The 13,853-nt window shown below is 46.0% G+C and overlaps 1 protein-coding gene across 1 annotated transcript in view; it reads left to right on the top strand.

Moving 5' to 3' along the window:
- The window catches only part of NID1 (nidogen 1), an 84,527-nt gene that overhangs the window by 52,707 nt on the left and 17,967 nt on the right, over nt 1-13,853 (top strand). The window contains exons 11-12 of the mRNA XM_086679614.1: nt 3,694-3,843; nt 5,532-5,654. Coding sequence (XP_086535740.1) covers nt 3,694-3,843; nt 5,532-5,654 — 273 coding nt within the window. The remainder of the gene's footprint in view (nt 1-3,693; nt 3,844-5,531; nt 5,655-13,853) is intronic.

Below are 13,853 nucleotides of genomic sequence, written 5' to 3' on the forward strand. Positions count from 1 at the left end.
ATTTCATGGCCATTTCACCTTTCCCAGAATTCCTCATGAAAACTGTGTCCTGGGTTGGAAGCCTGGGTTGGGAATAAGGAATAAGCAGTGTTTTCTCCTGGTCACAGGAAGAGTTTTCTCCTGGTCACAGCAAGGAAGGAAGAGAAAAGAATTTGGACAGGTTAGGAGGCTGGTCCTGTGCCCTGCCAGCTGTGAGGGGTTGGGGCCCATGCCCGGTGGATATGAGCTGGCGGGAGGAAATGAACTTTTCATGAGGACTGGCATCCATTATGGGAGGGGCAGCTTCGTGGACTTCCGTGTTTGGCATTTTCTGTAAACCTTTGACTTTCTCTCGTCCACGGCATGCAGACTTTTGCAGTGAATTAGAATACGGGGCGCCTGGGTGGCTCATTCGGTTCAGCGTCCGACTTCGGCTCAGGTCACGACGTTGCAGTGTGTGGGTTCGAGCCCCACGTCAGGCTCTGTGCTGACAGCTCAGAGCCTGGAGCCTGCTTCCGATTCTGTGTCTCCCTCTCTCTCTGCCCCTCCCCCACTCACACTCTCTCTGTCTCTCAAAAATAAACGTTTAAAAAATTAAAAAAGAGAAAAAGAATGTGCAGAGTATGTTCACACGAAAGAAACAGCCCATAAATCACCTTGACATGAAGACACAGATGCCCCCTCTGAGTGGCCACGGTTCTAGGATAGGTGGCTTTGCGTGTGGAACGTGGGGACACTTGAGGTTCTGTTGACCCCTTGCGTGGGTTTCTTTGCCCAGTGCATGGCCCCGTGCACCTGCCCCTCCTTCAGGGCAGGAAGAGGGCCAGGCTGAGGCTTAGGCTTAACCTTCCCTCACCCATCGTTCTCCCTTGCCTTTCCCCTCTCTTCCTTTGCCCATCTCCTCTCTCCTTGCCTGTCATATTGCTAGGAAAAGTTATTATAAATCCTTCATTTTTGTGACCTTATTTTCAGAACTGGAAGTAACTGGAGGCTGTGTGAAGCCACCCCACTTGGAGCTCTTTTATACCCTGCCCTTTGTTCTCCTTTGAACACATGACTTCTTTCCCTTAGTTGTCCTTCCCTCCCTTGCTGGCATCTTCTTCCTTCTCTCTCGTTGCCTCATTTCCAGCCTGAGCCAGCCTGCAGGTGTCTCCAGGGGGGAGCGGGGGGGGGGGGGGCGGGGGTTGGTGGCAGCAGCTCAGTCCCAGCCAGCCTACTCTGCTCATTCCAGGTCAGGGCCCCTTCCTTTCCCAGGGTTGTCTTCCCAAATGGAGGAGCTGGTAAAGTACAACCCCATCGTACCATCTACTTGTAGCTATAGTTCATTTTTAATTCCCATTTGGGCCCAATTTTTCTCTCCTTCCCAAACTTGCCCCACCATCCCACCCTGTAGCTGCCCATCAGTTGAATGGGCAGGATCAGAGTTCTAGAGAGGTTACCAGCTCTGCGAGGTCAAGGCCTTTGCAGAAAGCAGAGCCAGGCACCCTGGTGTCTTTTTTTAAAAGTGTGTCATTTTTTAAAGTGGTGTCATTATTTTAAAATGAAAAAAGTAGAATGAAACCGTTTGGAATCGTGAAAGGAGCTTTTAAAACCTCTTTAAGAAGAAAATTGCTTTGGCATGGAAACATGGTCTTCCATAAAGAAAAAAACATGACTTAAGAAATTCAATTTTCTTAAATTTCTAGATTTAAGAAATTAAGGGGCACCTGGGTGGCTCAGTTGGTTAAATGTCTGACTTTGGCTCAGGTCATGACCTCATGGTCTGTAAGTTCAAGCCCTGCATCGGGCTCTGTGCGGACAGCTGGGAGCCTGGAGCCTGATTCGGATTCTGTCTCCCTCTCTCTCTCTCTGCCCCTCCCCCATTCACGCTCTGTCTCTGTCTCTCAAAAATAAACATTAAAAAAAATTTTTTTTAAAAAGGAAATTCAGTTATAAATTGCCTTTTTCTAGAAATGATTTGAAGATTATAGAAACACATACATATGTGAAGATGATGGTTGGGAGAGAACACCAAAACCCATACGTGCTTGCACCAAGGTTCCCCTCTGTTGAGAAGGGTGCAGCAAAACAAGGCCCCGGGCAAATGTAATTTATAAAAGGATCGCTTAAAAACTATAAATGACATAAATATTTGTTGGAAGAGCGAAAAGAAAGCAGAGTGAGGCTGATTTCTTGGTTGTTCTGTCGGCCAGTATTTTCCCTACCTTTTGGGGATCCTAATTTGTTGAAAGCATCCCCTTTCACACCAGGAGCTGAAGGATTTGTTGGGGTGGGGGAGGGGACACTAGAGAAAAGAATAGAATAGAAGAATAGACAGCAGGAGGGTCCAAGGAAGCAGAACGTGGTAGGACTTGTTAGGTATCATCTAGGTCACTGTTTTCCAGACATATCTGAGGACCACTAGCAGTAATTTAAAATCCAGCAACCCTTTGGCCCATAAGACTCAGTTTGATGGTGCCTGTCCCATGGGAGTTGATTTAGTCTTGACTTCAGGAGTCTAAGCTGCCAAGTGCACAGGCTAGACCTCCTCCATCCGCCACTGCTTTGCTAACCTCTCGTTTCCCACAGACCTTTGCAGAGTATCCTCTCCTTTCTGTATCCCCTGACAGTGCTCAGAGTTCTCGCTCTCAAAGCACATGAGACCAGGAAAACTGGAATCAGTCTTGGGAAGACTCAGGAGAAAGAGGAGAAGCCCTCCTGTAGGATAATCCGGACACCGAGGGCCCCCTCGAGGGAAGGAGAGGTTCTGTTCCGCCATTTCGAGGGATAGGATTCTGTCCTGGGTCTTAGAGCTTTAAAACCAGAAGTTAACTGGTACCTTGGGAACCCCCAGAGAACCTGAACCAGCCACTGAAAATGTGCCCTAGACCTCAGCCCTTGACTTCCAACTTGAGGGAAGAGAACAAGGTGGGGTGTTATTGGCTAGCCTCTGTGTCACTCACCCACTTCCTGAGCCCTTGTTCTACGAGTTCTATCATCAGGACCCTTTAGAAAACAGGAGTTCCATCTACTGGGCCTCCTTGTGCTTGGCCTGCGGGAAGTAATTCCTACAGAGGAGGAACTTGAGGCTCTGAGAAATTATGTGATCTCCCCAAAGCCATGTGGCGGACACACATGCACCTGGTAGAAACCCAGGGACGCCTACCCTCCCCCCGCAAAGCCCACCGTCTTTCTATAACACCTGTCTCACTGCGCGGGGAAAATTGATCTCTCCTTCCTTCGTGGGAAATGGGTGACTTTGACTTCAGCCACGCTCAACTGTGTTCTTCCTGCCCGGTGGGCCAAGGGGAAAGACGCCGTGGGGAAGCCTCAGATCCTTCTTCTCACATGCTCTGACAGAATGGCCACGGGAGGTGTGTACATACACCTGCAGGTGTTCCAACTCGCTTCCAGGTGAAAGGGAAGTTGGGTTTGGGGGAACCTGGTATGGAGCGTGGCCTGAGACAGAGAGGGTGAGTACCAGGTTGGATGAGCAGCCATGGTGTCCGTGTGCAAAGGACCATCAGAGGCAGGATCCAGGTGGGAGACAACAGGAAGTCCATGGGTATCACCCAGTGGAGAGCGGAGGATGACGCCCGGCAAGATGCCTAGAGGTCTGGGGTTCTTGCACATTCCCCTCAGTGGACTAAACCACTGATGCAGAGGGAACTTAGAAGGTCACTGGGACCACTCAGAGGCCTCGCTCCAAACACCGTGTCCACATTTTGTTTGTAGCTGTCGTGGACCAGCGCCCCATCAACTACTGCACGACGGGCCTCCATGACTGTGACATTCCACAGCGGGCGCAGTGTATCTACATGGGAGGGTCCTCCTATACCTGCTCCTGTTTGCCGGGCTTCTCTGGGGACGGCCGAGCCTGCCAAGGTATGTGGTTCCTCTGATTTTTCTCCCTGTGTAACCCGAAAAGATTCCATGTGCTAATTACCAACTCATCCTGAAATTAAGAGAGCTGTTGTTTTTTGTTTTAAGTTTGCTTATTTGTTTTGAGAGAGAGTGAGTGCAGGGGAGGAGCAGAGAGAGGGGGAGAGAGACAGTTCCAAGCAGGCTCCGCCCTGTCAGCATGGAGCCCAGGGCATGGTTCAATCTCATGAACTGTGAGATCATGACCTGAGCCGAAATCAAGAGTTGGACGCTCAACCCACTGAGCTACCCAGGCGCCCTGAGAATTACCCTTTCAACTCTGTTGGGTAAACGGGCTGCATTTTATCTGTCTCTGGTAGTGTGAACCATGCATTTTCCTTTGGAAGCTGTTCTCACTGGAGAAGACGTTCAGCCTCCCCCTACTATTTTGTTCTGTGACTTGCTCGCTTAAGCAACAATTAGACCCCTGCTGTCTGGTAGAAACTGAGGAGATTGTCTTTTCCAAAAAGGCAGATAATCCTTGTATACATGGGGACTTGAGGTCCAGCTTTTTCTTTAGTAACATAGCTATAGCCATTCTCCTGGTCTGCTCTCACCTTCTGCTCCAGAAAAAGCCAAGTCCCCTTATTAAATAAATGACTGCAGAGTCTGGGAGAGTAAATGTCTCCACAGAATTCTTTCAGACGTGAGGTGAGTCCATTGTTGGCTGCCAAGATGCTTTTTAAAGATGATTTTAGGTAAGATAGCTGTAAAAAAAAAGTACCCCGATCCCCTGATTTGCAAAGTTACTTAATAATACACCATGTAGTATTTCTGAAAAGTTCAAGCTTTTCTAAGATTATAATTTCTGAGATACAGTACTTTTTTTTTTTTAAGTTTATTTATTTAAGAGAGAGAGACAGAGACAGAGACAGAGGAAGAGAGAATCCCAAGTAGGTTCCACCCTCAGCACAGAGCTCGACACAGGGCTTGAACTCAAGAATCGTGAGATCATTACCTGAGCTGAAATCAAGAGTTGGACACTTAACCGACTGAGTCACCCAGGCATACCTGGGATATTTACTTTTTGTTACTGAAAGAAAAGTAAATGTGAATTTTTTCTTGTCTCCAAGGTTTTTCTGTCAGTGGTTAATAATGTCTCCAAACTCTCAGACATTTTTGAAGCTCCCATTTGTGGTGAGAAGGATCATTTTATATAATATGCAAAAGAATCTTCTCTTTTTTTTCCTTTTGCATGCTTAATTTTCCATGAAAATGTTAATCATCAAAGTGAAACACATTTTACAAATACACAAGATAGAAATTGGGGAGTTAGTGGTTTTTTAAAAAATGTTTGTTTATTTTTGAGAGAGAGAGAGACAGAGCATGAGCAGGGGAGGGCAGAGAGAGGGAGACACAGAATCTGAAGCAGGCTCCAGGATCCAAGCTGTCGGCACAGAGCCTGATGTGCGGCTCGAACTCACAGACCTCGAGATCATGACCTGAGCCAAAGTCAGACACTCAACAGACTGAGCCACCCAGGCGCCCCCAGGAGATTGTGTTTTGATGAGTAATGTTTAGTGAACTTTAAATCACTGTTCCCAGATCAGAAACAGAGTCCTTTAGAGCTGACGAAGTGGTTTAAATTATTGTATAAACTATGAATTCCAGAACAAGTGTCATTGTCCCTGGGTTTGGTGGCTCTTTTGCAGATGTGGATGAATGCCAGCCAAGCCAATGTCACCCCGATGCCTTCTGCTACAACACTCCCGGCTCCTTCACATGTCAGTGCAAACCCGGCTATCGCGGAGACGGCTTCCATTGTGTGCCTGGAGGTAAGGTGTCAGAGATGTTTGGAGTTGGTAAGCCATTGCCACATTTGTGAATCCTGAGTCCCTGAACCTGGGAGAGGAGGTGAGGTGGGGAAGTTGCAGTCTCTATGGAGGGTCCTCAGAGTTGTTAAGGTGGGATATCAGAGCACAGCTGTAGTGGACGGGCATGCAGATTGTGCACTGCACAACTCCAGAGGATGCTACACAGACCGTAACTGTACTGGCAACCTGAAGTCTGTCATCCTTGTAACTTGAGCAAGCAGTTCAGGTAAGAACTGCTCTAGATTAGGGTTCCCCAGAGAAACAGAACTAATAGAGTGTGTGTGTGTGTGTGTGTGTGTGTGTGTGTGTGTGTGTGTCTGTCTGTCTGCCTGTCTGTGTTTGTTTATAAAGGAATGTATTATAAGGGAGGTTCTTATGATTATAAAGACTTGCAAGTCCCAAGATTTACAGTTAGCAAACTGGAGACCCAGGACAGCTAATGTTTCCATTTGACACTGAAGGCAGAGAAAAGCCAGTGTCCCAGTTCATAGTCATTAGGAAGGAAGGATTCTCTCTTACTCAGGGAAGGGCCAGCCTTTTTGTTCTATCCTAGCCTCCCACTGTTTGGCTGAGGCCGTCTGCTTTACTCAGTCTGTGAAGGTAAAATCTCATCCAAAACATCCTCACAGAAGCACCTAGAATGTTTGACCAAATATCTGGCACCCACGTATCTGGCATATCCCCACCCTGTGGCCCAGTCAAGTTCACACGTAAAAGTGACCCATCCCAGCTTCCTAGGAGTCATGGGGAATAGAGCTAGGGTGGAGGTGGGGAGCACGCGTGAAGGGCCACCACTGGGGAAAGGTGGAGGCCACGGACTGTACAGAATTGTCCGTATTACCACCTATACCTGGACTGTGCACCTGCTGAAGTTACCTGCTGACCCAAGGCTTGGGTGGCATCTCATTAGACCATAAGAATAATGATAGTCCTGGGTCCAGATCTGGACTCAATTCTGGGAACGTGGGAGGCACTCAACAGATGCTGTCGCGTGAATACGTGTAATTGGCTGCTGTTTGTTAGAACCTGCTCTGTGCTAGAAGCTTCCCCCGTACTCTTTCATGTAATGTTCACCATTGTCCTTTTGGAGCAAACACTATTACGATCCCCATTGGCAGAGAATGCCGATGCTTACCAAGATAAAGGCGTAATCAAGGTCCCACCAGTAGTAAGTGCTAGAACTGAGACTCAAACCCAGGTCTGTCTGATGGGCTTAAGCCTGGATTCAGTCCTCTAAACCACATGGTATTCCGTCATGAGATTAAGATTGTATTTGACACAGTAGACTGGAGTCACGTAGTTACTTATTTTTAATGACTGCTACTGTTTGTAGCCAGATATAGTCATGCCACTGTCAATATGTTATATATATAAATACACAAATATATAATGTTTCAACAAAATACCCATTTCACCACCTTTAAAAAATATATATATTTTTGAGAGCGGGAGTGGGGGAGGGGCAGAGAGAGAGGGAGAGAGAGAGTCCCAATTAAGCTCTGCGCTGCTCGAACCACAAGACCACGACCTGAGCTGAAATCAAGAGCCAGAAGCTCAATCTGCTGAGCCACCCGGAGCCCCCATTTCACCACCTTTTTAAGCAATTAATAGCGATTTCGATGTCTGTCTCCTTCACTAGCCTGTGAGTGTAGGATGCGTATGCCTTTTATTTTTATGTCCAGCGGTATCCTGTGGAGCATGTGGCCCATGATGGTGCTCACAGATTTGTAACTGTTGAAGAACCAAGTGAATGTACCAGTTTCCACTCCTATCAGCAGTATATAAAAGTATTTATTTATCCCCGCTCTCAACAGGACTAGGTGTTTTCCAGTTTTTAGGATAGTTGTCCAACTAAAAGGGGAAAAATCATAGATTAAGTTAAAATTTGGGTATATAGTACGTATTTCTGATCTACATTGTTCCCTTCTGATTAGAACAAGTATCGCCATACTGCTACTTACACGCCAAATCTGGCCCACCTCTTGTTTTTATAAATAAAGTTTTATTGGAACACAGCCATGCTTGTTAGTTTATGTATAGTCTGTGGCTTCTTTAATCTTACAAAGGCTGAGTTCAGTAGTTGTGACAGAGATTATAAAGCATGCAAAGCCTGAAATATTTACTACCTGGCCCTTGAGAGAAAATGTTTGCCAACCCCAGCCAGAATGAACCGAGGCAGGGCCAACTTTTTGTTCCTGAAATTGTGGGTAAAAACTCTTAGTGCTGCCCATAGATTCTGACAGGCAGATTACATAGAGAAGAGTTCATGATGATCTTAGTCAAGACTCTCCAGCAACTACTAAAAATCACTGACATCCTGTTATTTCCTTAAGCTTGCTTCATATCACCAGTTCAAAAAGAAGCAGATGTCTTCATCTCTTGGTTTTGTTTTTTGTTTTTAACCTCACTCCTTGCCCCCTCTTTAAGGCTCTGTTAAGTAAACAGAAACAAATTCATCCCTGCAGGCTGGGATATGAAGCTGGGACAAAGATAAAACCAGTGAGCACAGTCTGCTAGGATTGTTTATGTATTCAATCCTGTTCTCCTAAGAAATTCAACATCTAGTTAAATAGTCAAGAGAGAATGTGCACTAGAAATACATACCAATGTTCACCGAGTATTGCTTGTAACAGAAAAGAAATCTAAATGACTGTTGGTAGGAGGAATGGACCAATGGAGTTTTGGAACAATTCATACAATGAAATAATATGCAGCAATTAAAATGAGTAAAATGTTAAAAACATAAACAATGTAAGAATGTTAAAAAGTTTGGGGCGCCTGGGTGGCTCAGTCAGTTGAACATCCAACTCTTGGTTTTGTCTCAGGTCATGATCCCACTATTCGTGAGCTCGAGCCCCGCGTGGGGCTCTGTGCTGACAGTGCGGAGCCTGCTTCAGATTCTGTCTCTCCCTCTTTCTCTGCCCCTCCCCTGCTCACACTGTCTCTGTCTCTCTCAAAAATAAATAAATCAACTTAAAAAATATATAACGCTAGGGGCGCCTGGGTGGCGCAGTCGGTTAAGCGTCCGACTTCAGCCAGGTCACGATCTCGCGGTCTGCGAGTTCGAGCCCCGCGTCAGGCTCTGGGCTGATGGCTCAGAGCCTGGAGCCTGTTTCCGATTCTGTGTCTCCCTCTCTCTCTGCCCCTCCCCTGTTCATGCTCTGTCTCTCTCTGTCCCAAAAATAAATAAACGTTGAAAAAAAAAATTAAAAAATATATATATATAACGCCGTATGAAAATAAACCTATGTGTGTATACATATGTAGGAAATCTACAAAATGCATACAGAGGAATGAAAAACGAAAACTGAGAGCACGGGGTTACCTGCATGTAGGAGAGAGGCTGTTGGGATTGTGGAGGTTACACAAGAGCAGACTTTGTATTTTTCAGCTGGAATATGAACACTGAGGTTTTCATCGTATATTTCTAAATTATGGCTGACTAAAATACTTTCTGAAATATTAGCAGGGAGAAAACTAATGTCATCCGGACGCCTATTGCCAAACACAATGAAGTGCAGGGCGTCGGACAGTCCACACTTAATTTGGTACCTACTGTATACAGAAGGGACTAGCTGAAAAAATTAAACTGGCTTCGAGGGTAAGTCAGTTGAGGCAACAGCTTCTGCATTGTCAACTGGTGACAGGCAAGACCAGAAATTCTGATTTGTTTCCCCCAAGCTTCTGCACTCTTGCTCACAACCTGTGTATGTTCCATGGATCGCTAGCGCCATTTGCTTTTAAATGAAATGGAATCGAAAACAAGAATCAAGAAGATATCAGAGTATACAGAGTATATATAGTAGGAAAAAGTACTGTTTCATGAAATGATGCTTATATCTGCACGGATGAGTATGTGTGTGTGCGTATACATGTGTATATCGAGTTGCTGAGCAGAATGTATTCCTGTGGGTCATGGCCAGAAAGTTTGAAAGCCACCATGGTCCCGTTGACTCTTGAACAACACGGGTGTTAGGGGCACTGACTCTCCCACGCAGTTGAAAATCCACATATAACTTTTGACTGCCCAAAAACTTAACTACTAAGAGCCTACTGTTGACCGATAACATAAACAGTCAATTAACACATAGTCTGTATGTGGTATGTATTAAATACTGTATTCTAACAATGCAGTAAGAGAGAAGAAAGAAAATTTCATGAAGAAAGTCATAAGGAAGAGAAAATACATTTACAGTTCTGTTCGGTAAAAAAAAATTCACAGTTCAGACCCGTATTGTTGAAGAGTCCTTTGTAGTTATCTATTGTGATGTAACAAATGATCTTCAAGGTCGACAGCTTAAAGCATTACGTCTTTATTATCTCACAGTTTCTGTAGGTCAGGAATTCAGGAGCCGCTTAGCTGGGTGGTCTTGGTTCAGGGTCTCTCATGAGGTCGTTGTCTGGGGATTAGCTGAGGTTGTGGTCTTTGAAGGTCATCTGAGGCTGAAGGATCCCTGTGGTTGCTGACAGGCCTCTGTTCCTCATGCATTGTTGTACTGAGGACTTCACATCCTCACAGCCTGGGTCTCTTCATAGGGCGCCTCAGTGACTTCAACACCTAGCAGCTGGCTCCCTCCAGACCAAGTAATGAGAGAGAGAACACCCAAGCTGGAAGCCATGGTCTTCTGTAACCTCATCTTGGAAGGGACACACTGTCCCTTCTGGTGATACTGTTAGTCACAGGCCAGCCCCCTAACAGTGTTGAAAGGGAATTACCTAAATGTGAAACTACCAGGAGGTGGGAGATGGGGGCCATCTTGGAGGTGGGCTACCAGAGCCAATGACCTTGCCTGAGGACTGTCTGGAGGAATGTAATTGGCTAGATTTTTGGAAAGTAGGAGACCGGATTCTTAGCGGATCAAGAGATATATAATACAAAGTCCTGGGCTAGAGTTGCAAAGCTTGATCCTTAAGGGCAAATGCCAAGCCTATGGATGTTTGATCACATCTCTTCACCTATGGATGTTTGATCACATCTCTTCACGTGTGGCACCCGTCACACTTACCAGCATCTCGCACCTAGACACACATCACACAACTGTAGACACAAAGGCAATTCAAGAGTTCAGAAAGCAGGGCTGCAAGAGAAGATGAAAACATCGAGGAGATAATACAGTTTAAGAGAAAGAAAGCTGACGAACAACTTAATGTACACTTTTTATTTCTTATATGTCTTGTTGTTTGTGTTTCAGTGTGCACTTCACTTCAATCAAACCCTATGATAGAAAACTTGCATTTCCCAGTCAGAGCTAGAAGCAGCTCTAGAATTCTATAATTCATCTCCTTTGTTTTATAAACAAAGAACATGAGGACTGAGTAATTTCTTGGTTTACAAAAAAGTTCCTTGAACTTTTTATATAAAAGAATTTTCTATAGCAATTTTTTTCAAAATTGAGTAAAACCCTTTTTATTTATTTTTAACGTTTATTTATTTTTGAGACAGAGAGAGACAGAGCATGAACGGGGGAGGGACAGAGAGAGAGGGAGACAGAATCCGAAGCAGGTTCCAGGCTCTGAGCTGTCAGCACAGAGCCCAACGCAGGGCTCGAACTCACAGACCGCGAGATTGTGACCTGAGCTGAAGTCGGACGCTTAACCGACTGAGCCACCCAGGCGCCCCGAGTAAAACCCTTTTTAAAAGAAATTCTTTTTTTTAGGTTTATTTATTTAGTTAGAGAGAGAGAGAGAGAGTGAGCATGCAAGTGGGGGAGGGGCAGAGAGAGAGAGAGAGAGAGAGAGAGAGAGAGAGAAAGAGAGAATCCCAAGCAGGATCTGCACCATCCGCACAGAGTTCAATGCGGGGCTCGAACGTACAAACCGTGAGATCATGACCTGAGCCGAAATCAAGAGTCAGATGCTCAACCAACTGAGCTACCCAGGCGCCCCAAAAGAAAGACATTCTTAAAGTCTCTGGTGTTGGGTTAGATTATTTTTATTATAAATAAGTCTCCGTGTGTGGAAGAGCCCCCAGGAGCAGCCAGCCCCTCTTGGGGGCAGATGGGGCTGGAAGAGGCTAAAAAAATGGCGCCTCCCCAAATGAGTTGCTCAGCCCCATGGAGTATATCAGAGGCTGCAATAGTTATCTATGTGAATTAGCACAGAGAAAGAAATGTAATCAGGCGAGAGAATGAAATGTAAGTCAAGAAAGTTAAAAAGGTATTTTTTTCTTATTTCTCCTTCTCTTTCATTTTTCTCTCATTTTCTTTGTCCCCAACCTTGAGAAAGTCACCCCAGACTTCCTGCTTTTCCCTGGATAAATAGCAGGTCTTGACTGCTTCCTCCCCCGCGCAGATCAGACTAGATGAGTGAAAGGAATCTTGCCTGAGTGGTCATTTTATCAGCCAGAAACAGGCCCAGGAAATGTATCGTTATTACCCCGTCCTCACCCTGCCCACAGTGGAAAATTCTCCATGGGGGGCTGGGGCCCCTGGAGCAGCTCCCACTGCCTGGTGGCCAGGCTGAGAAGCCATCCCAAGAAACCCAGCGACATCACAGCTTTCCATAAACATACTTGAAATTCCATCTCCTGAGTCACAACTGGGGTTTTCCCCTCCTTTGTATGAGTTCAGGATACAGCACTTAAAAGTTCCACCGTAAAAGTTGCCGATCGCTTGAGATGTTGTACGTTGGTCAAACACCACGTCCGTGCAGAACCGTCAGCCTCGTAGAATGGAGCTGCCTCTGCTTCCTCAGATGTTTGCTTTGGTTGATTGCACGCAGAGCACCAGGTGTGGTTTAAAGTTGGAAGGGCAACATCAAACACAGATGGTGATGGAAGGAAGAGGAGTCTGTGGGCCACAGATGATTTCATGAGCGTATTAAGCTCACTTGTGTATGTCACTGTTGACGCAACCCACCCATTGTGTACGTGCACTGGCCTTGTGGGTACAGAGGGGCAGGGGGCTAGGCTAGGAATCCAAAGACCCACGGTGTAGCTTGAGCTGAGCTGCTTACTCGTGCTGTGATCGGGGAGCCCTTCACCTGTCTGAGCCTTGGGTCTCATTTAGTGGAAAAAAATACAGTTAGTTGCGTGTTGCATAGGATCCTAGTAGAGAGTTAAATGAAACACGTGTAAACGGAGACTCCTTGTACGGGAACTCTAAAACCCTGTGCGCACGGGAGGTATTGAGGAAGTGAATAAGTTCTATGTCCAAGAGTGAACAGGACCCAACATTTTATTCCCAACCGCATGGCTTAGTTGCATCTTTGTTTGGCTCTTCCTACATCATTTTTTTTTTTTTAGTATTAGCCCCTAGGGCTAAAAGGGAAAGCAATACCCACTTTTCCCTTGCCAGGTTTAACACACACTTTCCAGGCACCTTCACTGCTTCCGATCAAGGGAAGAACCACATGAGGCAGGCTAACATGAGACCTGGCAACATAGACAAAGGTACTTTAAACGTTTATTGGCAGGATGCGTGCTGAATGTCACCGCGAAGGCCATGTATAGACATGGTCACAAATGAACATTTGAGGGGCACCTGGGTGGCTCAGTCAGTTAAGCTTCTGACTCTTGATTTTGGCCCAGGTCATGAGCTCTCGGTTCCTGAGATTGAGCCCCAGTGCAGAGCCTGCTTGGGATTCTCTCTTCCTCTCTCTCTGACCCTCCTCGCTCATGCTCTCGCTCTCTCTCAAAAATAAATAAACATTAAAAAAAAAAACCCCAGCACTTTGGAGGCACCCGGGTGGCTCAGTCAGTTGAGTGTTTGACTTCGGCTCAAGTCACGATCTCACGGTTTGTGGGTTCGAGCCCTGCATCAGGCTCTGTGCAGACAGCTTACTCAGAGTGTGGAGCCTGCTTCGGATTCTGTGTCTTCCTCTCTGTCTGCCCCTCACCCGCTCATGCTCTGTCTCTGTCTCTCAAAAATAAATAAATGTAAAAAAATTAAAAATAAATAAATATACATTTTAAAAAAACAGCACTTTGGGGGCGCCTGGACTCTTGATTTCAGCTCAGGTCATGATCCCAGGGCTGTGGGATTGAGCCCCGCATCCAGCTCTGTGCTGAGTGTGGAGCCTGCTTAAGATTCTTTCTCTCTCTTGCTCTGCCTTTAGCTCTCATTCTCTCTCTCTCTCTCTTTAAAAACAAAAACAAACCAAAACAGCACCTTGGTACCCCTTTGCCCTTGAGACCCATGGAGGAGATGTCTTCTGTGGATC

This window comes from Puma concolor, chromosome D2, assembly GCF_028749965.1.
Source record: "Puma concolor isolate L17-30 chromosome D2, mPumCon1.1.hap2, whole genome shotgun sequence".
NCBI lineage: Eukaryota > Metazoa > Chordata > Mammalia > Carnivora > Felidae > Puma > Puma concolor.